The sequence below is a fragment of the Cetorhinus maximus genome, chromosome 23, assembly GCF_964194155.1.
Source record: "Cetorhinus maximus chromosome 23, sCetMax3.hap1.1, whole genome shotgun sequence".
Taxonomy (NCBI): Eukaryota; Metazoa; Chordata; class Chondrichthyes; order Lamniformes; family Cetorhinidae; genus Cetorhinus; species Cetorhinus maximus.
The window spans coordinates 54,505,826-54,532,895 of NC_135901.1; the positions used below are offsets into that span (position 1 = coordinate 54,505,826).

Here is a 27,070-nt window from a genome sequence, read left to right on the forward strand (position 1 = left end):
TCAGTAATCACAGTAATAGAGCCTGTCTCAGTTGATATGAATCGATATCTTGTATCAGTAATCAGTGTAATGGACCCTTTCTCCGTTTATATTAATACAGACATTGTGTTGGTAATTACTGTAAAAGACCCTGTCTTAGTTTATGTTAAATGATACCATGTATCAGTCATAACTGAAATAGACCCTGCCTCAGCTTATATGAATCCACACCTTATATCAGTAATCGCTGTAACAGACCTTCTCTCAGTTATTATTCATCTAGGCCCTTTATCAGTAATCACTGCAATAGACCCTGACTCAGTTGATAATAATCCACATGTTGTAACAATAATCAATATAACCGAGGCTGTCTCAATTGATATTCGCCAATACCTTGTGCCAGTAATCGGTGAAGTAGACCCTGACTCAGTTTGTATCAATCCAGTTCTTGTATTGGTAATCACTGTAATAGACCCTGCTTCAGTTGATATTAATCCATACGTTCTATCATTAACCACTGAAAGAGACCCTGTCTTAAATTATATTAATACAGGCCTTGTATCATTACTCACTGCAAAAAAACCTGTCTCGTTTTATATCAATCCATACATTGTAACAGTAATCAATGTAACAGACTCTGTCTCTGATGATATTAATCAATACCTAGTATCAGTAATCACTGAAATAGATGCTGACTCACTTTATATTAATGCAGAACTTTTCTCGATAGTGACTGGAAAAGACCCTGTCTCAGTTGATGTCAATCCAGGCGTTGCATTGGTAATCACTGAAAGAGACCCTGTCTCTGTTTACCTTAATCTAGACCATGTATCAGTAATAAATGTAACAGACCCTGTCTCAGTTTATTTAAAATCATAAAATGTATCAGTGGTCACTGTAATATACCCAGTCTCAGTTTATATCAAAACGGACATTGTATTGGTAATTACTGTAATAAATCCTGTCTCAGTTTATATTAATTCATATTTTGTATCAGTAGTCACTGTAATAAACCCTTTCTCATTTTTTGTTCATCCATGCTATGTATCAGAAATCACTGCAATAAAACCTGTCTCAGTTTATATTAATCTAGATTCTGTATCAGTAATCACTGTGATAAACCATGTCGTTTTTTAATCAATCCATACCTTGTATCTGTAATCACAATAAAGGGACCCGCCTCACTTTATGTAAATGCAGACAATGTATTGGTAATTACTGTAATAGACCCTGCCTCAGTTTATATTGATCCATAAGTTGTATCAGTAATCACTGTAATAAACCCTGTGTCAGTTAATGTTAATTGGTACATTGTATCGGTAATCACTGTAAAAGACCCTGCCTCAGTTTATATTGATCCACAAGTTGTATCAGTAACCATTATAATAAACCCTGTCTCAGTTTATATTAACCTAGACCCTATATCAGTAATCACGGTAATAGTCCCTGCCTCAGTTGATATGAATCCATCCCTTGTATCAGCAATCACTGTAATAGAGCTTCTCTCAGTTTATATTAATCTAGATCCTGCATCAGTAATCATTGCAATAGACCCTGCCTCAGTTGATATTAATCCATAGCTTGCATTCAGCAACCACTGTTAGAGACCCTGACTCAGTGTATATTAATACAGACCTTGTATTGGTAGTTACTCTAATAGACCCTGTTTCAGTTTATATAAATCTCAACGCTGTTTCAGTAATCACTGTTATAGACCCTGTCTCAGTTTATATTAATATTGACCTTGTCTCAGTAATCACTGCAACAGACCCTGTCTCAGTTGAAATTAATCAATACCTTGTATCAGTAATCACTGAAGTAGACCCTCACTCAGTTTAGATCAGTCAAATCATTCTAGTGGTAATCACTGTAATAGAACCTGCCTCTGTTTATATTAATTCGGACTCTGTATCAGTAATCACTAACAGACACTGTCTCAGTTTATTTTAATCCATACCATATAACAGTAATCACTGTACTAGACCTTGTCTCAGTTTATATTAATACAGACACTGTATCAGGAATCACTGTAATAAGCCCTGTCTCAGTTGATATGAATCCATATGTTGTATCAGTAATCACTGAAATAGACCCTGACTCAGTCGATATTAATACAGACATTGTATTGGTAATTACTGTAATTGACCCTATCTCAGGTTATGTTAAACCAAAACTTGCATCAGTAATCAATTTAATAGACTCTGTCTCAGTTTATAGTAATTCAGACCTTGTATCAGTAATCACTGTAATAGATCCTGTCTCAGTTCATATTAATACGGACATTGTATTGGTAATTACTGTAATAGAACCTGTCTCAGTTTATATGAGTCGATAACTTGTATCAGTAATCACTGAAATAGACGCTGTCCTGAGTCCATATTAACCTAGATCCTGTATCAATAATCATTCTGATTGACCCTGTTTCCATTTATATTAATCGAGACCCTATATCAATAATCATTGTAATAGACCCTGTCTCAGTTTATATTGATATAGACTGTGTACTGGTAATTAGTCTAATATACTCTGTCTCAGTTCATATTAATCTAGGCCCTGTATCAGTAATCACTGTAATAGACCCTACCTCAGTTAATATGAATCGATGCCTTGCATCAGGAATTACTGTATTAGGCCTTCTCTCAGTTTATCTTGACCCTGTATCAGTAATTATTGTAATAGGCCCTGTCTCAGTTGATATAAATCCATGCTTTTTATCAATATTCATCATAATGGACCCTGTCTCAGTTGATATTAAGCCACGCCTTGTATCAGTAACCTGTCTCCATTTACATTAATACAGACCTTATGTCAGTAATCATTGTAAAAGACCCTGTCTCCATTTATATCAGTCCATACATAGTAACAGTAATCATTGCAACAAGCTCTGTCTCAGTTGATATTAATCAAAACCTTGTATCACTAATCACTGCAGTAGACCCTGACTCAGCTGGTATTAATACAGACATTCTATTGGTAATTACTGCAATTGACCTTATCTCAGGTTATGTTAAACCAAAACTTGTATCAGTAATCAATTTATTGGACTCATGATCAGTTTATAGTAATTCAGACCTTGTATCAGTAACCAGTGTAATAGAACTTGTCTCAGTTTATATTAATCGATAACTTGTATTATTAATCACTGAAATAGACGCTGTCCTGAGTCCATATTAACCTATATCATGTATCAATAATCATTCTGATTGACACTGTCTCCATTTATATTAATCTAGACCCTGTATCAGTAATCACTGTACTAGACCCTGTCTCAGTTTATATTGATACAGACTGTGTATTGGTAATTAGTCTAATAGACCCTGACTCAGTTTATATTAATCTAGACGCTGTATCAATAATCACTGTAATGGACCCTATCTCTGTTAATATTAATCCATGTCTTGCATCGGTAATCATTGTATTAGGCCTTCTCTCAGTTTATATTAATCTTGATCCTGTATCAGTAATCATTGTAATAGACCCTGCCTCAGTTGACATAAATCCATGCCTTGTATCAGTAACCACTGTTCGAGGCCCTGTCTCTGTTTACATTAATACAGACGTTATCTCAGTAATCATTGTAAAAGACCCTGTCTTGGTTTATATCAATCCATACATTTTAATAGTAATCTTCGCAACAGACCCTGTCTCAGTTGTTATTAATCAAAAACTTGAATCAGTAATCACAGTAATATACCCTGTCTCAGTTTATATTAATAGAGATCTTGTATTGGTAATTACTCTAATAGACCCTGCCTCAGTTTATATTGATCTAGACCCTGTGTCAGAAATCAATATAACAGGCCCCGTCTGAGTTTTTTTAATCCATACCATATATCAGTAATCACTGTAATAGGCCCTGCCTCAGTTTAAATTAATCTAGACCATTTATCATTAATAACTGTAACAGACCCTGTCGCAGTTTATTTTAATGCATGCCATGTATCAGTAATCACTCTAATAGACCCTGTCCCAGTTTATATTAACCCAGACACTGCATCAGTGATCACTGTAATAGACCTAGTCTCAGTTGATATGAATCCATTCCTTGTATCAGTAATCACTGTAATAGACCCTGTCTCAGATTATATTAATCCATACCTTGCATTGGTAATCACTGTAATAGTCTCTGCCTCAGTTTAATTTGATCTTGACCCTGTATCAGCAATCACTGAAATGGACCCTGACTCAGTTGATATTAATCCATACCTTGTATCAGTAATCACAGTAATAGAATCTGCCTCAGTTTATATTAATGCAGACCTTGTTTCAGTAATCACTGTAAAAGACCCTGTCTCAGTTTATATCAATCCATACATTGTAACAGTAATCACTGTTACAGACCCTGCCTCAGTTGCTATTAATCAATACCTTGCATCAGTAATTACTGAACCTGACCCTGACTTAGTTTATATCAATCCATATCTTGTATCGGTAATCGCTGTAATAGACCCTGTCTCTGTTCATATTAATCTAGACCCTGTAATAGTAATCATTCTAAGAGGCCCTGTCAGGTTATTTTAATCCATACCATATATCAGTAATTACTGTAATAGGCCTTGTCTCAGTTTATATTAATCCAGACCCTGTATCAACAATCACTGTAATCGGTCCTGCCTCAGCCTCAGTTAATATGAATCCATACTTGTATGTGATCATTGTAATAGACCCTGTCTCAGTTTGTATTAATACAGACATTGTATTGATAATCACTGTGATAGACCATGTCTCAGTTTATATTAATACAGACATTGTATTGGTAATTACTGTAAAAGACCCTTTCCTCTGTTTATATTAATATAGATCCTGTCTCAATAATCATTGTGATTGACCCTGTCTCCATTTATATTAATCTAGATCCTGTATCGGTAATCAATGTACTAGACCCTGCCTCAGTTTCTATGAATCTTTACCTTGCATGAGTACTCTCTGTAATAGATGCAGTCACAGTTTAACTTTATCTCGGCCCTGTATTGGTAATCAATGTAATGGGCCCTGTCTCCATTTATATTAATATCGGCCCCGTATCACTAATCAATGGAATAGGCCCTGTCTCAGTTTATATTAACCGAGGCCCTGTATCAGTAATTATTGTAACAAACCCTTTCTTACTTTATATTAACCAAGGTCCTGTATCAGTAATCACTGTAGTAGATGCTGTCTCAGGTTATTTTATTCTAAGCCCTGTGTCAGCATTCACTGTAATTGACCCTGTCTCACTTTACAGTAACCAAGGCACTGTATCTATAATTACTGCACAAGGCCCCTTCTCAGCTTATAATACTTAGGGTCTGGTAAGTTATTACTGCACTAGACTCTATTTTAGTTAATACCAATCTCATCCCTGTTTCTGTAATCATAGCACGAGGCACTGCCTTTGTTCAGATTAATCTAGGCCCGAAATCAGTAATCACTGCACTATGTTCTGTCTCGGAAGAAATTCACCTAGCGACTGTTTCCTTCTTCTTAGTCATTCCATCAGGGTCGAGGATGACATGCTGCCATGCCACTTCGATATGTTCTGATTTGGCTGTTAAGCCCAATACGTCTTCTGCAGACTCTGCTGAAGATGGATGGACCGAGGACATTGCTTTAATGAACTCCTGCAGTAATGTTCTGAAACTGAGATAATTGATCTCCAACAACCACAACCATCTTCCTCTGTGCAACATATGATAGTGACCAAAAGAGAGTTTCCCCCTTGATTCCCATGGACTCCAGTTTTGCAGAGACTCCTTAATGCCACACTCTGACAGATGCTGCCTTGATATCAAAGGCAGTTGCTCTCACGTCACCTTTAGATTTTAGCTCATTTGTCCATGTTTGGACCAAGGCTGTAATGAGGCCAGGAGCTCAGTGGCCCTGGCGTGACTTCCCTGAAGGGCATTAGTGGACTACAGCCTTCCTGAATAAGCTTCATTGATTTTGGTCAGCCGCAAACTATGGACCCCATGAGTTGGCAGATCTGTTCGACCTTTTCAGGGATGCTTTGAGCACATCCCTCAAGCACTCTAGTTGCCTCCTGCCGCGACAGAGTTCCAAGTGGAAAAATGACTTTGGGAGTTTTGTGTTAGGCATACGAACCATATGTTCCACCCAGCAGAGCCGGTATTGACTGATGAAGGCCTCTCTGTTGGGCATGTTGGTTTGAGAGTGGACACTGCTGTTTGACTGCCTTTCCTCACACTCGATTTGTAGAACATTCTAACGGAACCGCTGGTGTTAATTCTTCAGAGCTTAGAGGTGCCTACTCTACTTTGTCCAACTCTCCGAAGCATTTAGGTGCACGGAGATCACTGCTGCCCGGTATACCATGGCCAGAGACTTGGGTTTGGAAGTCTAGTCCTCAAATACCCTGATCATCTTTCGGACGACGGCTGACCTGGCGCATTAGACTCGGTGATTAATTTTGTTGTCTATTTCTGCCTTCCTAGATAGGAGTCTCCGAAGATATTGATGAAGATCCATTTTTTTAGGATCTTGCCAATGGGGGAGGTTTAGTGGTCTGGGGGCTGTTTGGAAGTGAGTCTTACCTTTCTTGGTGTTTAATGAAAAGCCATTTTTTTCATATCCTTCAAAGAACGTGTCAGCAATGACCTGGAGCTTAGTTTTCAGTTAGTGCGCACAGAAGAGTCATCTGCTTACTGAAGCTCAATGAATGATGCTGGGTGAGTTTGGTTTTGTATTCAAGTTGGTGTAGGTTCAACAGAATTCCCGTCTGTTCTGTAGCTTATCTCCACACCAGCGGGTAATCTGCTGGAGGGGAGGTGAATTATTACAGAGAGAAAACAATGAGGAGAGGGTTGGTGCGATGACACAAGCCTGTCAGACCCCAGTTTTCATTGAGGTAGGGTCTGTATTGGTTCCTTTGGTGAGGGTCAGGCCTTGCAATCCATCGTGGAACAGATCGAAGATGTGAAACATTTCTGATAGCACCAAATTTGAGGGGATACTCCACAAGTCTTAATCGTCGGCAGGGGAAAAGACATTTCTGATGCGGAGCAAGTCCGTGTGCTGCTCCTGGCATTTCTGGTGGATTTGCCACACAGTGAAAACCTTTCGATGGGCAAAAATGTCACTGCGCCTCTCCAAAGAGCTCTGTGGTCATGGTAAGGGTGTGACGAAGCTGGATGCTTGCAATAATCTTCCTTCTGGAAGACAGCAAAGGGGCTCCTTTCTGGTTACTACAATCGGGCTTGTCTCTCTTCTTGAGCAGGCTCATGATAAGAGCATCCTTGAGGTCCCTCGGCATGCAGTCCCTTTCCCACGTGAGGGGTATGAGGATGTAAACCTATGTCAGGTGATGTATCGGTAATGACTGCACCAGATTCTGCTCTGTTCATTTTAACCCAGGCCCAGTATCAGTAATCACAGAACTTAACCTTCCCTCACTTTATGTCAACCTAAGTCTTGCATCAACAATCACTGCACTTGCCCCTGCCCTAGTTTATATTCACAAAGGCTCTTAATCAGTAATTCCTTCACGAGGCACTGTCTCGGTTTATATTAATCTCTGCACAGTAACAGTCATCGCTGCACTAGTCACTGTCCCAGTTTATATCAATGCAGGTCCTTTATCGGTATAATCACTACACATGACCATGCCTCAATTCATTTAAACTTAGACCCTGTTACAGTAATCACTGCAACTAGACCTCGTCTCAGTTTATATTCATCCAGGGGCTTAACCAGTAATTCCTTCACTCAGCCCTGTTTCAATTGATATTAATCCAGGCCCTTTATCATCAATCACTGCACCAGGCCCTGCCTCAGTTGTTATTGATCAAACCCTATATCATCAGCCAGTGCACTTGACCGTGTCTCCGTTTATATTGATCAAACCCTGTATCATCAATCACTGCCCCTAGGTGCAGTATGAAATTATTTTCCTCCAGATACTTTGTATGTAATGGCTGCAGTGGATTCTGCCTCAGGTTTACTGCTCTAGACAATGTCACTGTTACTGTTACAGCCGAACATACTTCATCTAATATTAAAATAGTCCATATCTCTATTTTTATTAAATTATGTTAATCTCGGTTATCACCTTCAAGCCGGAGTGCTTTTAAATTACACAAGATTGTTCCTCGGTTAGACTGATCCAAACACTGTTTATGTTAACACCACACTAGGCCTCAGCTCATTTAAGACTACACTAAACACCATCTCATAAACAGACAGACAGACAGACAGATATATAGTTGGATAAATAGATAGATCGATAGATCGATACATTAGATAGATCGATAGATCGATACATTAGATAGATAGATAGATCGATACATTAGATAGATAGATAGATAGATCGATACATTAGATAGATAGATAGATCGATACATTAGATAGATAGATAGATAGATAGATAGATAGATAGATAGATAGATAGATAGATAGATAGATAGATAGATAGATAGATAGATAGATAGATAGATAGATAGATAGATAGATAGATAGATAGATAGATAGATAGATAGATAGATAGATAGATAGATAGATAGATAGATAGATAGATAGATAGATAGATAGATAGATAGATAGATAGATAGATAGATAGATAGATAGATAGATAGATAGATAGATAGATAGATAGATAGATAGATAGATAGATAGATAGATAGAAAGAAAGAATGAAAGAAAGAAAGGCAGACTTCGCGAAACACATTTAATCTCTCTCTCTGTCTGTCTGTCTCTCTCTCTCTCTCTCAACAGCTCAGCCACTTAACCTCTTTTCTTTTCAAAACAGCAACTCACTCACTTAAACTCTCTCAGACACAACCAAAATTGTTTAACCCCGCTCGCACACAGAGGCCATTTAACTCTCTTAAACTCTCTAGTCCCTTTCTCAGACAACACATGATCCATTTAAAACATTCTTTATCCGAAGAGTCATCCATGAGGGATTTTTTTAGTTTTTATTTTTTTCTCCCAGTGATAATCCTTAACCCACCTCCACCTTCAATAAACGTGCTACAACCAATATAAACTCATATGTTTTGTTCTTTTATATGGGAATGGATGTGAATGCAATGTTAGAACTAGGAACAATTTATGCTGTGCTTCTTGATGCTGTCAGAGTGAGCTCACCCTCACAGGCAGGAAATCTGTTCATGGTGATAACATGAAACTGATGGCTGTTGTTTCATTCTCAGGTAACACCACTTCCTGTTTCTTTGCTGCTGGTTCCTAACCGCACATCTCACTTCTGAGCAGAAAATAAATCTAGGGGCCACAATCTGGTGGAAACATCTGTCAAGGCGGCCTATATCTGGCCAGAGAGTCAGTGCAGAGTCACACAGATCACATTGCGGTGAGATTTACAAATGGGGCTGCTGTGATCTATTTCTATTTAGAGTTGCCATTCCAGGACATAACTGGATGTGTCTGTGGATCATTCACTGAACATCCCCTGTTCTCTAAAGCCGGGAAATGACCACTTGCTCCCTTATATTTTGTGCCATTTCCTCTGTGTTACTTGTTGGCTTTATTTCTCAGCTTATCTCTCTCACCGCCTCTTCCTTCTTTCTGTTTTCCCTCGCTCAGTTTTATGCTCTGTGTCAGTTCCGGCATCTCTCTTCATCTCTGCATCTCTTTCATACACATGTTCAAAATCATTAAGGGTTTGATGGCTTAAATAAAGAGAGCCCGATCAGCTGGCACAACAATCAGTGATCAGAGATGACAGATTCAGATTAATTCAACTGGATGGTGAGATGAGAACTGATTTTTTTAACACCGTGAGTTGTCATGAGCTGGAATAAACAACCTGAAATAATAGCAGAAGCGAATTCAACTTTGGAAAGAGAATACATACTTTAGAGCTTAAAAACTGCCGGATAATAGAAACATAGAACCATATAAAAGTTATGGTGCAGAAAGAGGTCATTCAGCCCATTGTGATTGCACTGGCCAAAGATAAAAGAAACTCGCCGCTCATTTTAATCCCACTTCCCAGCACCTGGTCCATAGCCTTGCAGGTTACAGCAGTTCAGGTGCAGATCCAGGTGTCTTTTAAGTGGGTTGACCGTTTCAACTTCAACCACCAACTTAGGCAGTGAATTCCAGATGTCCACCACCCTCTGGGTGAAAATGCTTTTCCTCATGTCCCCTCTAATCCTTCTACCAATCACCTTAACTCTTTTCCCCCTGATAATTGACGACTCAGTTACGAGAAACAACTCTTCTCTGTCTGCCCTACCTAGGCCCCTCATAATTTTGTACACCTGAATTAGGTCACCCCTTAGCCTTCTCTGTTCTAAGGAAAACAGCCCTAGCCTATATAATCTCTCCTCATAGCTGCTATTTTCAAGCCCTGGCAACATTCTTGTAAATCTCCTCTGAGCTCTCTGCGAGCGATTATGTTTTCCTGTAACGTGGTGACCAGGATTGTACGCAAATCTCCAGCTGTAGCTTAACCAGCGTTTTAAACAGTTCCATTATTACATCCTTTCTTTTCTGTTCAACACCTCGCCCAATACAGGAAAACATTCCATATGTTTTCTTGACCACCTTGTCCACCTGTCCCGCTAACTTCTGGGGAGCTGTGTGCATACACTCCAAGGTCTCGCACTTCCTCAACCTTTCAATATCTTCCTCTTTATTGAGCATTCCTTTGCTTTGTCCCCTCCCCCCTCTCAAATGCATTAGCTCACACTTTTCCAGATTGAATTCCATTTGCCACTTCGCCTACTCAACCAAACCAGTAATGTCATTTTAGAGTCGACAGCTGTTCTCTCCACTATCAAGTACACGGCAATTTTTTGCGTCAGCTGCAAATTTCCCAATCATGCCTCCCACGTTTAAGTCTAAGTGATTAATATATATAATAAACAGCAAGGGCCCAGCACTGAGCGCTTTGGAAAAGCACTGGGAACCGTTTCCCTTTCACAGAAACATCCATTGACCATCACCCTTTGTTTCCTGTCGTGAGACAAATTTGGATCCGACCTGTCACCTTCCCCTGTATATCCTGAGATCTCACTTTCCTGACCATTGGGGAATGTAACTAATTGGACAGACCTTTAAAAGATGGGTTTAAGGCCTTTTTCAATGATTTTCTGTCTTTCTTACAGTTTATGTTTCTGTTTTTATGTATCTTCTTGTTGCATTATCATTTCGGTACCTCCTCTGTCCTTTATTGGGCCCAAATAAAATGTGATAATTACACAGTTTACCTGGTGGGCTAATCCTGCCGTCTGAAAGTGCCTGCACGTGTAATGCTGATTATTGTCAGGTATCTTTCAAGAGTTTTTTTTTTATAAACTTCAAGTGAATGTCACTCGATCGAACTCTGATCATAAAATCTCCAACTCCTGAATCTCTGTAGCGCTGAATTTTGCCCGGGGAAATTTTGCTATTTGACCTTTTCAGTCACGATGTGTATCAAGAAGAAGATTGAAAATGTCGGTTTCTTTGAGCTGTCAGATTCGGCCCATGTGCCTCTGTGTAACTCCAAAACTGCAGGAAAAGCTGTGAAGGAACAGATCCGTTTCTGTTCCTCTGACAGGTGCGTCACTGTCACCTCAGATAGCAGAAACCTTTGCAGTCTCTATGTCCTCATTGCCTCCCCCTTAGGTATAACCATTCTTAGTCAGCAGGAGTCAGTCACACGGGCCTTTGTCATGATATCTCCATGACTTTCTTATCACACAATTCCCTCCCCCACTCATCACTGCACAGGAGCCTGCACTATGCCCAAAACACCATTGTTTCCTTCCAGTTTGCTTTACAATTACATTCGGATGTTCTTTGCTCATCTACCTCGCTCAATGCAAGAGTACAAGCGGTAAAAACGGCCTCTGTCATTCATACATTGCAGGCGGCCTCTGTGATCATTATTATACCAGGCTCCAATCTGCCCGAGCCATGTAATCGCCACTTGTTTCATAAATCTAAATGGAAGAGTTTTGTTTTAGTGAACGCGCACGTCAAACGTGTGATTGTGTCGCAGGAACCCCTGCCTGGCTGGATAGGGACATTGTGCAGGATTGTTCTGTCTGTTATATTACCTCACCGATTCTGAGTATAAGAAACTATTGGGCAAAAGGACGTAAAGGCAATTAAACTTGAATTTACACTGACACCTGTAGAATCCACCCAGGTTATGGGGTCCAGTCTCTTTTTTTCATTCATTCACGGCATGCGGGCTTCGCTGGCTGGGCCAGCATTTATTGCCCATCCCATATTTCCCTTGAGAAGGTGGTGGTGAGCTGCCTTCTTGAACCACTGCAGCCCATATGGTGTCGGTACACCCGCAGTGTTATTAGGGAGAGAGTTGTAGGATTTTAACTGGAGGGAGACTTGAACCCAAATATTTTGACCCAGGAGAGAGAGTGCTGCCAAATATTCAACACGGACATGATCTATTCACAGTTCCCATCGCAAACCTTATTCCATTCAGAGTTCAATGGTCCTTGATTCTGTTATTCGGCAAACTATTTGCAACTTTGTCGGAATCGCACTCACTAAAGTATGACACCCTAACTTCGGTTTTGGCGCACTAGAGACCGACTGTACTCCCAGCACACTGGATTCAGTGATGTGTTCAGTAATACATTGCAACCTGCGGCTGATAGTATTGGATCGAACACTGTCCTCGTTACACTAAAATTCAACAATGCCTTTGCTGTAATCACACTGGACTCTGAGTCCATTCTTAGTGCATTGCCTCCTATTTCGGTAATTATTACACTCCACTCCGGCCACTGTTCCAGCCAGAAAATAACCTGCTTATCGATCCAATTTAATAAACGCCTATTATTATGGGAACATTGTTCCCGTCTATTTTCAACAGTAACATGTTCCTAACATTCATGAATTTGACAGTCCTCACTTAGTGATACACTGGCACCTATTTCGGATATCATTGTGCAAAGTATTATATTCATTATCATTAAACAAAGACTTTTTTCTTCTATCTTTACACTAGGACCTGTCTCTGCTATTAATGCAGTAGTACATATATTTGTTTATATTACACCGGGTCCTGTCTCTGTTATTACCGCATTAGATTATCTCTGTTTCTATTACAATTGGCCCTACCTTTGTTGATACTGCACTAGCCCATATCTCTGTTTGTAATACATCGACCCTGCATCTATTTATGCTACAAAGGGCCTGAGTCATTCCATGGAATATGCAGCATGGGAGCAGAATATGCAGTGCAAAAAAGGATTAGTGCATTTGTAGTGGAAAGAGTGGAAGTAACACTCAAAGGTTGCAGAAACAAAAGAGTGAAAATTCCCTGGAGATCAAGGAATGTTTCAACCCTTTCCATCCCTCTGAGTAATAAATCATAGAATTACAGTTGTAGTAACCTCACAACAGGTACAGTTTCAATTTGTCCACATTGCTTCCACAAATGATCACAGACTCATGGTATAGACAGGAGCTTCTGTAAGATGTTGATGTGATCATTTGCCAATAAGCTGCCCTTATTCTCGAGGTAATGTAATCCACATTCTACCTGATCACCTGAGACAGATTAGTCTAGCTGGGAAAGGACATAGACAGTCTGAAATCACTTTATAAACAAGAGCACACAGCAGAATGGTTATTAATAAGTAGTTACAATATTAAACGATCTTCAGCTGAAATACATGAATTGTTCTTTTTGGTGTGTTAACACATTCACTGAAGTTACAGAAAGACCGTGAGGTGTGTGTGTGTGTGTGAGGGAGAGAGATAGAGAGAGAGAAACGGACAGACAGGCAAACAGTTGGACAATGAGTTATGCATTGCATCAGATAGAGGGGCGAGAGATAGATTGGTGATTGGCACCTTCATCTCAGTAACGAAATGGCCAGTATGCCATGATTTTCTACACAATAGTACAGAGTAGAAAATGAGACCAATATTTTTTTTCTGCATTAAAAGATCTGCAGCCACAATTTGAATAAGAGAACATGAAATGCCAAAAAAATGGTGGCGGTAAATTATTTATCTTTGAGGAATTACAGTGCAAGTGTGAAGAATGATTCTCTTCATGAAAATATACAGAACAGGTGGCATATGATCAGTGATACTGTCGACTGTAATGAAACTGAATATCAGGCGCTGCATTGAATGGGCCGCCGATCTCAAGCCGCCCATCTTTGGCCAAGGTCAGGGACCATTTCCTAGCTCATTACCTTTATTTATATTATCTCTCTATTTCACATAGACACAGCCTAGCGCAGTAATAACTCAGATTGGATCAAGCTTAATTTAAGCTAAGACATGGTCTACTGAAGTAGCAATAGAGATCGGGACTAGTGCAATATAAACAGAAAAGGGGTCTAATTTAGCATTAAAAAGGCAGGGTCTAGTGCAGTAATAACTGCAACTGCATCTTCTGTAGCCTGTGAGACATGGTCTAGTAGAGTACAAACAGAGATAGGGCTAATGCAATATAAGCAGAGACATGTAGTAATGCTGCAACAACTAAAACAAAGCTTAGTGCTGTATATAGGGACCATTACTCCAGCGCAGTAAGAACTGGGACTATGCCGTATGTAATACAAAAAGAGACATGGTATACTTCCAGAACAACTGAGATGGGGCCAAACACTGATATAACTGAGGCAGGAACTGGTGTAATATTATGATAGGATCTATTTGGATATAAACCGAGACAGGGTCAGGCGCAGTAATACTGAGACAGGGAGGAGTGCACAAATTATTGCTACAACATCTTCAATAATATAAAAGGAAACTGGGTCAAGTTCAATAATTACTGAGACAAGTTCCAGCGTATTAGTAACAGACGTGGCCTTATGTAATATAATCACAGGCATGGTCTGCACTGCATACAAAAAGGCAGGGTCTATTTCAATATAAACACATGCAAGGAAACGTCCAGTGGAATGTCAGCAGAGAGATGACCTAGATTGACATGAAAAAAGAGATGATCTAGTGTAACGTAAACAGAAATGTGATCTCGTGTATTATAAAGTGCAGCAGTGCTGGGTGCAGGAATAGATGAGGCAGTAGCGTGTGTAATTTAAACTGATACATGGACTGACGGAATAATAAAGGAGACAGAATCTAGTGTAAGGAAACTGACACAGGGTCTAGTGCAGTTTTACTTGATAAAGGACCTTATGCAATATAAATTAAAATAAGACCTAGTGCAATCACTCCTAACCACGTACCTAGATTAATATCAATAGAAACATGGACAAGTGCAACAATGAGAGAGACATGGAATAGTACAATAGTAACAGAGAAAGGACATTGTGTGATATAAACAGAGAAATTGATATGCGCAGCATTAACTGTGAATTTTTCAAGTTTAGTATAAACGTGGCAGAGCAAAAAGTGAGACACAGCCTCGTGTGATGCAAACATGAGCATTTTCTGGTTTAGTATTAAAAGAGACAGGGCCAAGTTCAGTAACAATTGAGACATGACCTAATGTCATGTTAGCCGAGAGATGATTCTGTGCAGTCATAACTGAGAGAAGGTTTGATATAATAGAAAGAGGGCCCGGACCCGGTATATCAACAGAGATTGGGCTGAGTAAGGAAACAAATAAACATGACTTGCGGTAAAATGATCAGAAATATGAACCTGTGATATGATCAGAGACGGAGCCTAGTTTAATTTGAACAGAGATAAAGCCCATTCCGGTAACAATTGACACAATGACTGTTTAATGTAAAGCAACCTCGGCTTCACTGCCATCTGCTGGACAAACGCTGCTATAGTCAATGCCGCGTAAATGCCAATTTCAGTTCATGCTTGTGATATAAATCATTGAATCATGGAATGCTTGCAGCACAGAAGGAGGCCTGTAAAGCTTAGGAGATTTTGAGATATAAAACCATTTTAGTTAATATATCTACGTTCCGAATTCTTGATTTATATTAATGGAGTATTTAATTGTGCCTGATCTAAAAAGTTCCCAATAAGTGGTATTTATGGATCAAGTAGAATTTATGAAGCAATATTTTCAGGAACAGAGTTCCAAAGACTCACGACCCAGAGCGAGAAAGAAAAATCGCCTCATCTACGTTTTAAAGGAGCAGCGCCTTATGTTTAAACAGTGATCCCTGGTTCCAGATTCTCCCATAAGACAAAACATCCTCTGCACACCCTCGCTGTCAAGGACCCCCAGAATCTTACATGTTTCAACCAAGTCGCCTGTTACTCTTCTAAACTCCAGCCTAGCCTGTCTAATCTTTCCTCATATAACAATCCGCCCACTCCAGGTATGAGTCTGGTAAACTTTCTCTGAACTGACTCTAACGCATTTACATCCTTCCTTAAATAAGGTGACCAAAACTGCACACAGTACTCCAGATGTGGTCTCACTAGTGCTTTGTGTAACCGAAGCATAGCATCCCTACTTTTTAATTCAATTCCACTTTCAATAAATGATAACTTTCTATTTACTAATTACTTGCTGTACCTGCATACTAATTACTTGCTGTACCTGCATACTACACTACCCTTTTGTGATTCACACACTAAGACATCCTGGTCACTGAATCTCAGAGCACTGCAATCTCTCACCATTTAGATAATATGTTTCTCTTTTATTCTTCCTGCCAAAATGGACAATTTCAAATTTCTAATATTATTCTCCGTTAGCCAGACCTTTGCCCACTCACTTTACCTATCTATGTCTTTTTGTAGCCTCCTTATGTCCTCTTCACAACTTACTTTCCTACCTATCTTTGTGTCATCAGCAAATTTGGCAACCATCTCTTCCATCCCTTCATGCAACTCATTTATGTAAATTGTAAAGAGATGAGGTCCAAGCATTGAGTCCTTTGGCACATTACTCGTTACACCTTGCCAACCTGAAAATTCCATTTATTCCTGTTAGCCAGCCAATCTTCTATCCATACAATATGTTACCCTATATACCATGGGCTTTTGTCTTCCGTAATAATCTTTGATGTGGCACTTTATCAAATGCCTTCTGCCAGCCTTACTGCAGAATATCCATCGTTTCCCATTTATCCACAGGCCATGTTACTTGCTCAAAATCATGCTGGCTCTCCCTGATTACCTTGAACTTATCAAAGTTATCTGATACAGCTTTTTTTCACAGTAGCTTCTAACTTTTTCCCCATAACAGATGTCAAGCTAACAGGCCTGCAGTTTCCCGCTTCCTGTCTCCTTCCCTTTTCTATCCCAAACTAAAGGGACCTCCGCTGAATCTAGTGAGCTTGGAAAAACATTAAAGCAATGCATCAACTATCTCACTAGCCACTTCTTTTCAGACCCCAGGATGACGTCCATCAGGACCCGGGTAGTTGTCAGCCCACAGCTCCAACTATTTACTCAGTACCACTTCTCTGGTTATTGTAATTTTCCTGACTTCCTCCCTACCTTCCATTTCCTGATTTACAGCTGCCTCTGGAATGTTAATTGTATCCTCTATAGTAACTACTGATGCAAAGTACCTGTTCGATTCATCTGCCATTTCCGTGGTTTCCATTATCAATTCTTCAGACACTTTCTCTGGTGCGAACGCTCACTTTGATAACTCGTTTCTTTATTAAAAAAAATTCATGGAAGCTCTTACCATCTGTTTTCATATTTGTGGCTAACTTTCTGTCGTATTCTATTTTATTCCCCTCCTTATTAAACTTTTAGTCATCTGAATCTGTTCCTTCTCTTCTGCCCAATCTACTGGCATTCCACCTATCATTGCACAATCATATATTTGTTTTCTTTAAGTTTGGTACTCTCGTTCACCTTTCCAGTTAACCACGGATGGTGTATTGTCCCCTGGACCTTTTTTTTTTACTCGCTGGAATATATCTATCCTGTGTATCTTGATATATCCACTAAAATGTTTACCATTACTTCTCAATGAACCTATCCCTTAACTTAATTTGCCAATTCACTTCAGTTAGTTCTGCTTTCATGCCCTCATAACTGCCCTCATTCTGTCTTAAAAACATCGTCTCGGACCCACGCAGTTCTCCTTCAAACAGAATGTGAAATTCAATCATACGATGGTCACTACTACCGAGGGCCGTCTTCACTATGAGGTCATTAATTAAACCTATCTCATTGCACAATACCAGGTCTGGTATAGCCTGCTCTCTAGTTTCCTCGAAAACTAAGAAACAATCCCGGAAGCATTCAATCAGCTCCTCATCTGGGCGACCTTTGCCCATCTGACATTTCCCATCCATACGTAGTTTAAAAGCTCCCATGATTATGGTTGTGCCTTTCTGACAAGTTCCCATTATTTCTTCCTTCATGCTACCGTGTGGTTACTATTAGGAGGCCTGCACACGACTCCTACAAGCGATTTCTTTACTTTACCATTTTTCATCTCTATCCAAACCGTTTCCGTGTCCTGGTTTCATGAGCTTGGGTCATCCCTCTCTATTCTGCTAAGCCATCATTAACTAGCAGAGCCATCCCTCCACTATTTCTTCTCTTCATGTCCTTCCAAAATGCCCTTTGATATTCAAGTCCCAATCCATGTACTCCTGCAGCCATGTCTGCAATGACTATCAAATAGTACTTCTGTATTTCTGGATGTGCTATTATTTGGAAAGAATCAAAATTAACCTCTTTCATTGGCTTGGGGTGAGGTTCATTTGGTGTCACTTCATCTCTGTATCTAAAGCCATGAACACTGAAGACAAATCTGCATCTCTTATTCCCTGGGCCCCCGGATGTATATTCAACACGTGAGTAAATATCACACCCTTGTAAATACAGAGCTATTGCAAACAATGTTACATCTTCTTATCAATAATACAACTTATCATATATAGCTACGTCAACACTTCTTTTAGCACCATACCAGAGATAATATACATTAATAGTAAATGTTAATAACACTTCCTACAGTTATGCCAAGACAAAGGTTGCCCGCCAATACAGATATTCTGCTCTACGGATATGGTTAATCAATTGAACAAAGTCACCGATCGTTTAGTTTTAAGATGAGGTGTCATGTTAAGTTAAAGCTGCTGAATTCACCTTTTTTGTTTATCCGTTTGAAACTGACAAAGAATCCCTCAATTGCACAATTCAAATAAAACAAATATAATTCATCGAACCTAGGCTTCTCGGTACCTTAAAGTAATTAAGGCAATAACACTGGTTCCTGCTCCCAGCCTAAAATCGATATAGCCTCAGTAGCAGAAACTCAAACTGAGCTGTAAAGATAACATAAATATTATTTCGTATCAACATAAAACCATATAATATTCGTAGTATTATCACTACTTAAAGGCCATTCCGTCCGTTCTTACTGTTCTTGTACTGTGAAGGAATAGTTCCTCTCCTGCCACCCCCTGCCGGCTCCCCATAAGCCAGATGTTTACCTCCTTTTCATATAATTATCCAATCCCATTTGAAATGACTCCATTGTCACGGCCTCCACCACATCCTCACGCAGTCCATTGAAGGTCCTGTCCACTCTCTACATGAACAAAAGCGTTTCCTCGTGTCGCTAATGCTTATTTTCCCAATTAACTTAAATCTGTCCCCCTTGGTTCTCGATCCTTCCACCAATTAGACCGTTTTCTACTTTCTATTCTGTCCAGACCCATCTAGATTTTGAATACATCTATAAATTCTGCCTCAACCTTTTCTTCTCTATGGAAAGCACTCCCAATTCCTCTAATCAACCAGTTTAACTGGAGGTCCCCATCCCTGGAACCATTCTCGTGAACCTCTCCTGCTCTCTCACTGATACGTTCACACTTTTCCTAAAGGGTGGTGCCCAGAACTGGACGCAAATGCTCATGTTGAGACTTTAACAGTGTTCGAAAAACTCTTTGCTTTCAACTCTGTGCCCCAATTTATAAAGCCTCAGATACCATATGCTTTATTAACCAGCCTGTCAGCACTAACAACAGAGACAGGGCATCGTGTTATATAAACAGAACATGGACTTGTGCAGCATTAACTGTGACCTCCTCTAGCTTCATATAAACATGGCAGGGTCAACTCAAATAATAACTGAGCGAAAGCCTCGTGTAATGCCAACAGGCACATGTTCAAGTTTAGTACAAAGGAAGACATTGTACAAGGCATTAACAATTGGGACATGAAGTTTTGTCATATAAGCTGAGACATGGTTCCGTGCAGTCATAACTGACAGTGTCTCACAAAACAGAAAGAGGGCCTTGGATGAGTATGCTATCAGCAGAGATTGGGCCGAAAACAGAAATAAGTGAGACATAGCCTCCTCTAATATAATCAATGACACGACCTAGTGTTATTTAAACAGGCACGGGGTCTAGTTTGATATGAATGGAAACAGGGCCAATGCAGCAACCATTGAGAAATGTCGGCCTCACGGAATTTGAGCAATCACGGTTTCGGTTCCATCTGCTGGACAAACCTTGCTATTGCAGATGGTGTGGAAATGCTGATTTAATTTACTGTTTCTGATATCAATCATAGAATTGAAGAATTCTTACAGAAAAGAAGGAGGCCATTTGTCTGGCCCGTGCTAACCATCTAAAGGAGAAATTGACCTAGTTCCACTCTTTTCCCCCTGGTCCAGCATTTTTTCCCTTTTCCGAAAATGATGCAATTTATTTTTGAAAGCATCAATTGAATCTGCCTCCACCACACACTCAGCCTGTCCACTCCAAATCCTAACCACTCACTGCGCGAAAAAAACTTTATTTTTAAATGTCGCCGTTGCTTCTTTTCCTGATTATCTTAAATCTGTGCCCACTTGTTCTCGAATCTTCCACCATTGGGAACTCTTTCTCCATTTTTTTTTGTAAAAATATACTTTATTCATAAAATATCTTCAATCACATTCAAAACCATTTCAAAAACAACATTACAAGGGTACAATCCAGGTTAAACTTTTACAAAATGTATCACCAGGTGCATCAGTACAAACAATATTACAATCATTTACAGCCTTTCATTTTGATCTGTACAGCCCGAGGGGCTCTAAACAGTTCCCAGTCTCTCGGTGCGCTGTGGTAGAAAGGTCTTAGACAGCGACCCTTCCCCATTGCGCCTTTGCGGCAGCTGCCCCAAGCTTTAGTGCGTCCCTCAGCACGTAGTCCTGGACTTTGGGAACACTCTTTCTCCCTGCCTACTTTGTCCGGACCGTCATGATTCAGGACAACTTTAACAAATCCCCTTTCAAACAGGGTATGGCAAGGGAAGAAAACGCTAATATATTTGTGTTGTTGTTGCAAGAAAATAACATAGGTGGAGTGCGAAAATATGATCGAGTGAGGGCAACACAACTGATGCTAGCCAGGCATAAATTGCGTTCAATATGTATTTTTGTTTCATCTTCTTTGAAAGAGGGAACAGTTAATATGTACATGTGATCCGCAAATGAGATCATAGGACTTTCAGTGGTGAATTGCTACATTTATTACGTTAGTACCAGCATGGTTGATGAAGAGCTGTGGAAATTCAGCTGAATCAATCCACGGCCCACATAAGATGCATCCGAGGATTTTTACGGAAATAAGCGAGAAATCTGCAGGTTCTCAGTCATAAATCTGTGAAAAATGATTGAATTCTGAAAAGACGTCTGGCGAGCAAATAAAATAAAATGCAGCCTTTATTGTTCTTTGGTAATATGTTCGAAAAAGTGAGTCAGGAAATCACAGACCATGAGTTACCCCTCGTAAACCCGTAAGAAAGGAAAGTTTGTCGGACATGTGGAGAGAAGGAGAACCTTTCATTGTAGTCAGTAAGTGTCCATGAAGGAAATGACTTGCTTATCTAGTTGGCTGATCACTTTGAACGTGAGCAAAACGAGCTTCATGGGGCAAGATAGACAATGGATGTGATGCATTTGGATTCCTGCAGGCTTTCTAAACAGTTCCTCTGGAAAGGATGCGACCCTGGAAGAAATATTTCCACAATCAGAGGGAGGACTGCAAGGGAATCGGAATTAGTTGATTGATAGATTCCAGATTGTAATGATACAGGGATTGTATTCGGACGGGAAGAATATTAACGCTGGGATCCCACATTGTTCTGTTTCATTCCGCATTAGTTTAAGATGATAAGAAATGAAGCCAGAAGATTAATGCTTACAACTGCAGTGAGGGAAAAGGCTAATGAAGATCATAGGTGCACATCTGATCAGGGTAAGCTATGGGCGGATATAAATACTTGAAAAATAAGCAGAAAGGCAATGGATAACATTCCTAGAGAGGAACTCAAAATTTGCCTCATGGAGATAAGGAATTAAGGAAGGAAATATCACATATGGAAAAAAAAACCTGTATGAAAAAAGAAATAAAAAACTGTGGTTTCTGACTGACAAGAGTTGATTATCTTTCAACAATGAGCAAAGCAAATGAGGCCCTGGGACGGACACAGATTCCCTCTCTCCACGTTTCCTGACGCCTTCCCCGGCCCAGTGCCAGCCTTGCCGCCTTCCAGCCTGTTCTAATGGACCTGGAAAGTTCAGACTGTTATTCCGCTGGGTGTTCGATTCATGGAGCAGACTCTTGAAAGCAGGAAAGCCGTTAACATTGATTCTTACAGGAACACAAGAATAGGAGCAGGAGTCGGCGGAATGGCCGTCGAGCTGCTCTGTCATTCAGAACTTTGCTTCAACTCCATGTTCCCGCCCGTTACCCATATCCCTTAAATAGCCGAGACACTGTAACTCTGCCTATCCCGAACTAAAGTGGATGAAGAATCCAGAGCTCTCTAGGGTAGAGAATTCCAAAGGTTCACAACCCTTGTCATCTCAGACCAAAATGTTCGGCCCCTTATCCTGAGACAATTCCCCGTGTTTTAGATTTTCTGACCAGGCTGTAAAGATGTGAAAATAAATTCTCTCCCATATATTGTTTGTGTTTGATATGTATAATTTCCCCACTAGGACAAAGAACGTGAGAAATTGAGAACATTATCTTGGAGACATAAGTGGGAAAAAAGCTTTAAAAAGATCCAATGTGTCGCGTTGAACATTGACAATGTATTGCAGAGGAATTACAGAGCACAGCAAAGTTTAACTACTCCCATTCTGAAAGCGATTAGAGTCTGATAACTGTGTCAAATGTGCACATTGCACTCTGAAATAACTCCCAACAACCAGCTCCAGCCAATACCTCCAATGGGGAATGATGAGAGAGTTCATGTACAGGGTCAGGTGGTAAAAGAGCGAACCCTGCTGCAAACTTCAATCCGATACAGTATTGTTCCATATTCACAATTCATCAATATGTTTTCAGATGCAGCCATGCAGTAACTGAACTTCTCTGAGGCTGGCAAACAGCACCGCCTGTAGTGGCGGTGAGGTGCCAGCAGAGGGTGCGGTTGTATTACTTTAATCACAAGACAATGAAACGGGTTTGAGAGGGGACTTTGACCCTTTTAATTCATTCATGCGGTGCTCTTTGCCACTGAATAAATTCATTTATTTAAAATTCTTCAGCTGGAATACTTGCATCATGTATCATAAATGCATTGTCAGCATCCAGGAGGTTACCATTGACCAGAAACTAAACTCGGCTAGCAGTATAAATACTGTGGCCACAAGTGCAGGTCAGAGAGGCTGGGAATTGTGCGACGAGTAACTCAGTCCCTGACTCCCCAAAGCCAGTCCACCATCTAAAGGCACAAGTCAGGATTGTGATGGAGTACTCTCCTCTTGCCTGGATTTGTGCAGCTCCTAAACACAAACTCAAGAAGCTTGACACCAAAGCATCCCACTTGATTGGCACCCCATCCACAAACATTCACTCCCTCCACCACCGACGCACAGTGGCAGCAGTGTGCACCATCTACAAGATGCACTGCAGGAATTCACCAAGTCTCCTTCGACAGCACCTTCCAAACCCATGACCACTACCATCTAGAAGGACAAGGGGCGCAGACACATGGGAACACCACCACCTGGAAGTTCCCCTCCAAGTAAGTCACCATCCTGACTTGGAAATATATCGCCGTTCCTTCACTTTCGCTGGGTCAAAATCCTGAACTCCCTCCCTAACAGCACTGTGGGTGTACCTACACCACATGGACTGCAGCGGCTCAAGAAGGAAGCTCACCACCACCTTCTCAGGGACAACTAAGGATTGGCAATAAATGCTGGCCCAGCCAGTGATGCCTACATCCTGTGAAATGAATTAAACATGCCAAAGTACCAATAAATCGACAACTGTCCCAGGTTTAAGCCTGTTGTCAATGTCACTGAAGTTGCATCCCTGTTAGCAAGTTAGTGCTGTTCTGTGTACGTGTCACTGATATGGGGCTGCAGTGTGATTAACCAGCAAACTGAGAGCCTGGTCACCGCCTGCTCAATACATGAATATCAGGATCGCAGCTCCTGTTGATTGACTATTACGGGGGGGTGGTGGGGGGCTCAGGTGTCCAGGACAGACTGAGGGGGATGGGAGGTTAGCCTGACAGATCTCAACCCCCTTGAGAATGAACTCTTTCTCACCCGTGTTCCCTCTTTCAGTGAGACGGGCAGATTCCTGGCAAAGAGGAAGATCTGAAGACCAGTGAGCCTCGATTTATCCTGGACGAATTTCTCTGCCATCTTATTGCCTTCGAATTCGCCACCGCTCACTTGTGCTTAACCTTGTCTTTGGGCGACTGCTAGTGAAATGCAGAATGGACCGACTTCTGCCCCATCGGCATCCGCCCGGCAATATAAACTGTCCTCAGTCAAATATTGCTAACAGCCGAGCGTTTGCCAAGCACCATACACTCTCTCCTGAATGCATACAAGGCTCATACTTGTCACCAGGTCAGTTCATATATTTTTTAAGTTTCTTAAATCGCTGCTCTCCATTTGTCCCTTTGTTCTATTTTTGGTCAAGTTGACCAATTGAAACAACCTGAATGGCGATGGTCTGTTCTGAACGACCGTGTCCATCCTTTCTGATATTGCTCACGTGCTCTCTCGCTCTCACTGCCTGAACCTGTTCCCACATTTCCCATTACTGTTGGGCTCATCCTGGGGCACTGTAGCCATTTGCGAGACATGAGATTTTGGAATTTTTTAAATGTTTTAATCGTTTCTAAATATTAAAGATTTTCATTGAAATGTACCCACCATGTGTTTTGTCTTTAGATCCTGAAATGTTTTACTCAGCGCAATGTGAGTGTGAAATAGTCTGCCAGGCACTTAAATGATCACTTTAGCATTAGGTATTCTACCGAGGATGATGTCCGGATTGAAGCTCCACCCTAGGCCCAATAGGGCTGTGCAGTACTGAGCACTGCACTCTAGCAGGTGTCCCATTTTATTTTGTTTTTCTCTTTATGGTATGTGGGCATCACTGGCAAGGCCAGCATTTTCTGTCCACTCCTAATTGCCATTGAACTGAGTGGCCTGCTGGGGAAAAATTTCAGGGGCGTTTAAGAGTCAGCCACATTTGCGGTGGGTCTGGCGTCACATGTAGGCCAGTCTGGGTAAGGACAACAGGTTTCCTTCCTGAAAGGACACTAGTGAACCAGATGGGTTTTTACAACAATCGATGAGTTTCATCATCGCCATTACTGAGATGAGCTTCATTTTCTATACTTGGTGAACTTAAATTCTACGAACTGCTGTAGTGGGATTTGAACCAATGGGCATTCGGTTGGCTCTCTGGATTTCTAGCCCCGTCAGGTTACCATTAATCCTCCATCTCCCCCAGGTGGAATTCAGAGGCGGTTGAATTCAGAACCATGAGACAGGGTAAATTTTTATTTGTTTGCAGGATGTGGGCTTCACTGGCTGGGCCAACATTTATAACCCATCCCTAATTGCCCTTGAAGGTGGTGATGACCTACTGCCTTGAACCAAGGTCAGGATTTGCTGTCCACCCCTAATTGTGAGCGTCATGTCAGGGGACAGTTAAGTGTCAACCACACTTGCTGTGGGTCTGGAGTCATATGTAGGCCAGGTGAGGATGGCAGGTTTTTTTCACTAAAGGACAAATGAAACCAATCCATGTGGTGTAGATACACCCACAATGCTGTTGGGTAGTTCCGGGGTTTTGACCCAGCGACAGTGAAGGAACGGTTATATATTTCTAACTCAGGATGATGAGTGTCTTGGAGGGGAACTTCCAGGAGGTGGTGTTCCCTTGTGTCTGCTGCCCTTGTCCTACTAGATGGCAGTGGCCGTGGGTTTGAAAGGTGCTGCCGAAGGATCCTTGGTGAATTCCTGCAGTGCATCTTGTAAATGGTCCACACTGCTGCTACTGTGCGTCGGTGGTGTAGGGAGTGAGTGTTTGTGGATGTGGTGTCGATCAACCGGCTGCTTTGTCCTCGGTCGTGTGAAGATTATTGAGTGCAGTGGGAGCTGCACTCATGCCGGTAAGTGGGGAGTATTCCATCACACTCCTGACTTGTGCCTTGTAGATTGTAGGCAGACTTTAGGCAGTCAGGAGGTGGGTTACTCGCCACAGGATTCACAGCCTCTGACCTGCTCTTGTAGAAATGGTATTTATGTCGATAGTCCAGTTCAGTTTATGGTCAAGGGTAATCGCCAGGATGTTGATAGTCGGGCATTCAGTGACAGTAATCCCATTGAATGTCAAGGGGCGATGGTTAGGTCCTCTCTTGTTGGACAGGGTCATTGCCTGACACTTGTGTGGTGTGATTGTGACTATCCACTTGTCAGCCCAAGCCTGGATATTATCCAGGTCTTGCTGCATTTGGACATGGACTGCTTCAGTGTCTGAGGAGTCACGAATGGTGCTGAACATTGTGCAATCATCAGCGAACATTCCCACTTCTGACCTTATGATGGAAGTAAGGTCATTGATGAAGTAGCTGAAGATGGTTAGGCCAAGGACTCTGCCCTGAGGAACTCCTGCAGTGATGTCCTGGAGCTGAGTTGACTGACCACCAACAACACAGCCAATCCCTTTGTGCTCGGTATGACTCCAACCGGCGGATACTTTCCCCCCTGATTCCCATTGACTCCAGTTTTCCTAGGGCTCCTTGATATCAAGGGTAGTCACACGCACCTCACCTCGAGAGTTCAACTCTCCTGTCCATGTTTGAACTAAGGTTGTAATGAGGTCAGGAGCTGAGTGTCCCTGGCAGAATCCAAACTGGGCGACAGTGAGCAGATTATTACTAAAGTGCTGCTTGATAGCACTGATGACCCCTTCCGTTACTTTACTGATGATCGAGAGCAGGCTGATGGGGTGGCAATTGGCTGGGTTCGATTTGTCCTGCTTTT

The 27,070-nt window shown here is 41.1% G+C and overlaps 2 protein-coding genes across 2 annotated transcripts in view; both read left to right on the top strand.

Moving 5' to 3' along the window:
* LOC144698562 (uncharacterized) overlaps positions 1 to 27,070 on the top strand; it is a 1,040,782-nt gene that overhangs the window by 851,983 nt on the left and 161,729 nt on the right. The gene's annotated exons all lie outside the window — the stretch shown is intronic.
* Positions 1 to 27,070, top strand: part of LOC144698050 (uncharacterized) — a 79,305-nt gene that overhangs the window by 37,778 nt on the left and 14,457 nt on the right. The window contains exons 3-4 of the mRNA XM_078569983.1: positions 11,300 to 11,479; positions 12,477 to 12,651. Of these exons, the coding sequence (XP_078426109.1) occupies positions 11,300 to 11,479; positions 12,477 to 12,651 (355 nt within the window). The remainder of the gene's footprint in view (positions 1 to 11,299; positions 11,480 to 12,476; positions 12,652 to 27,070) is intronic.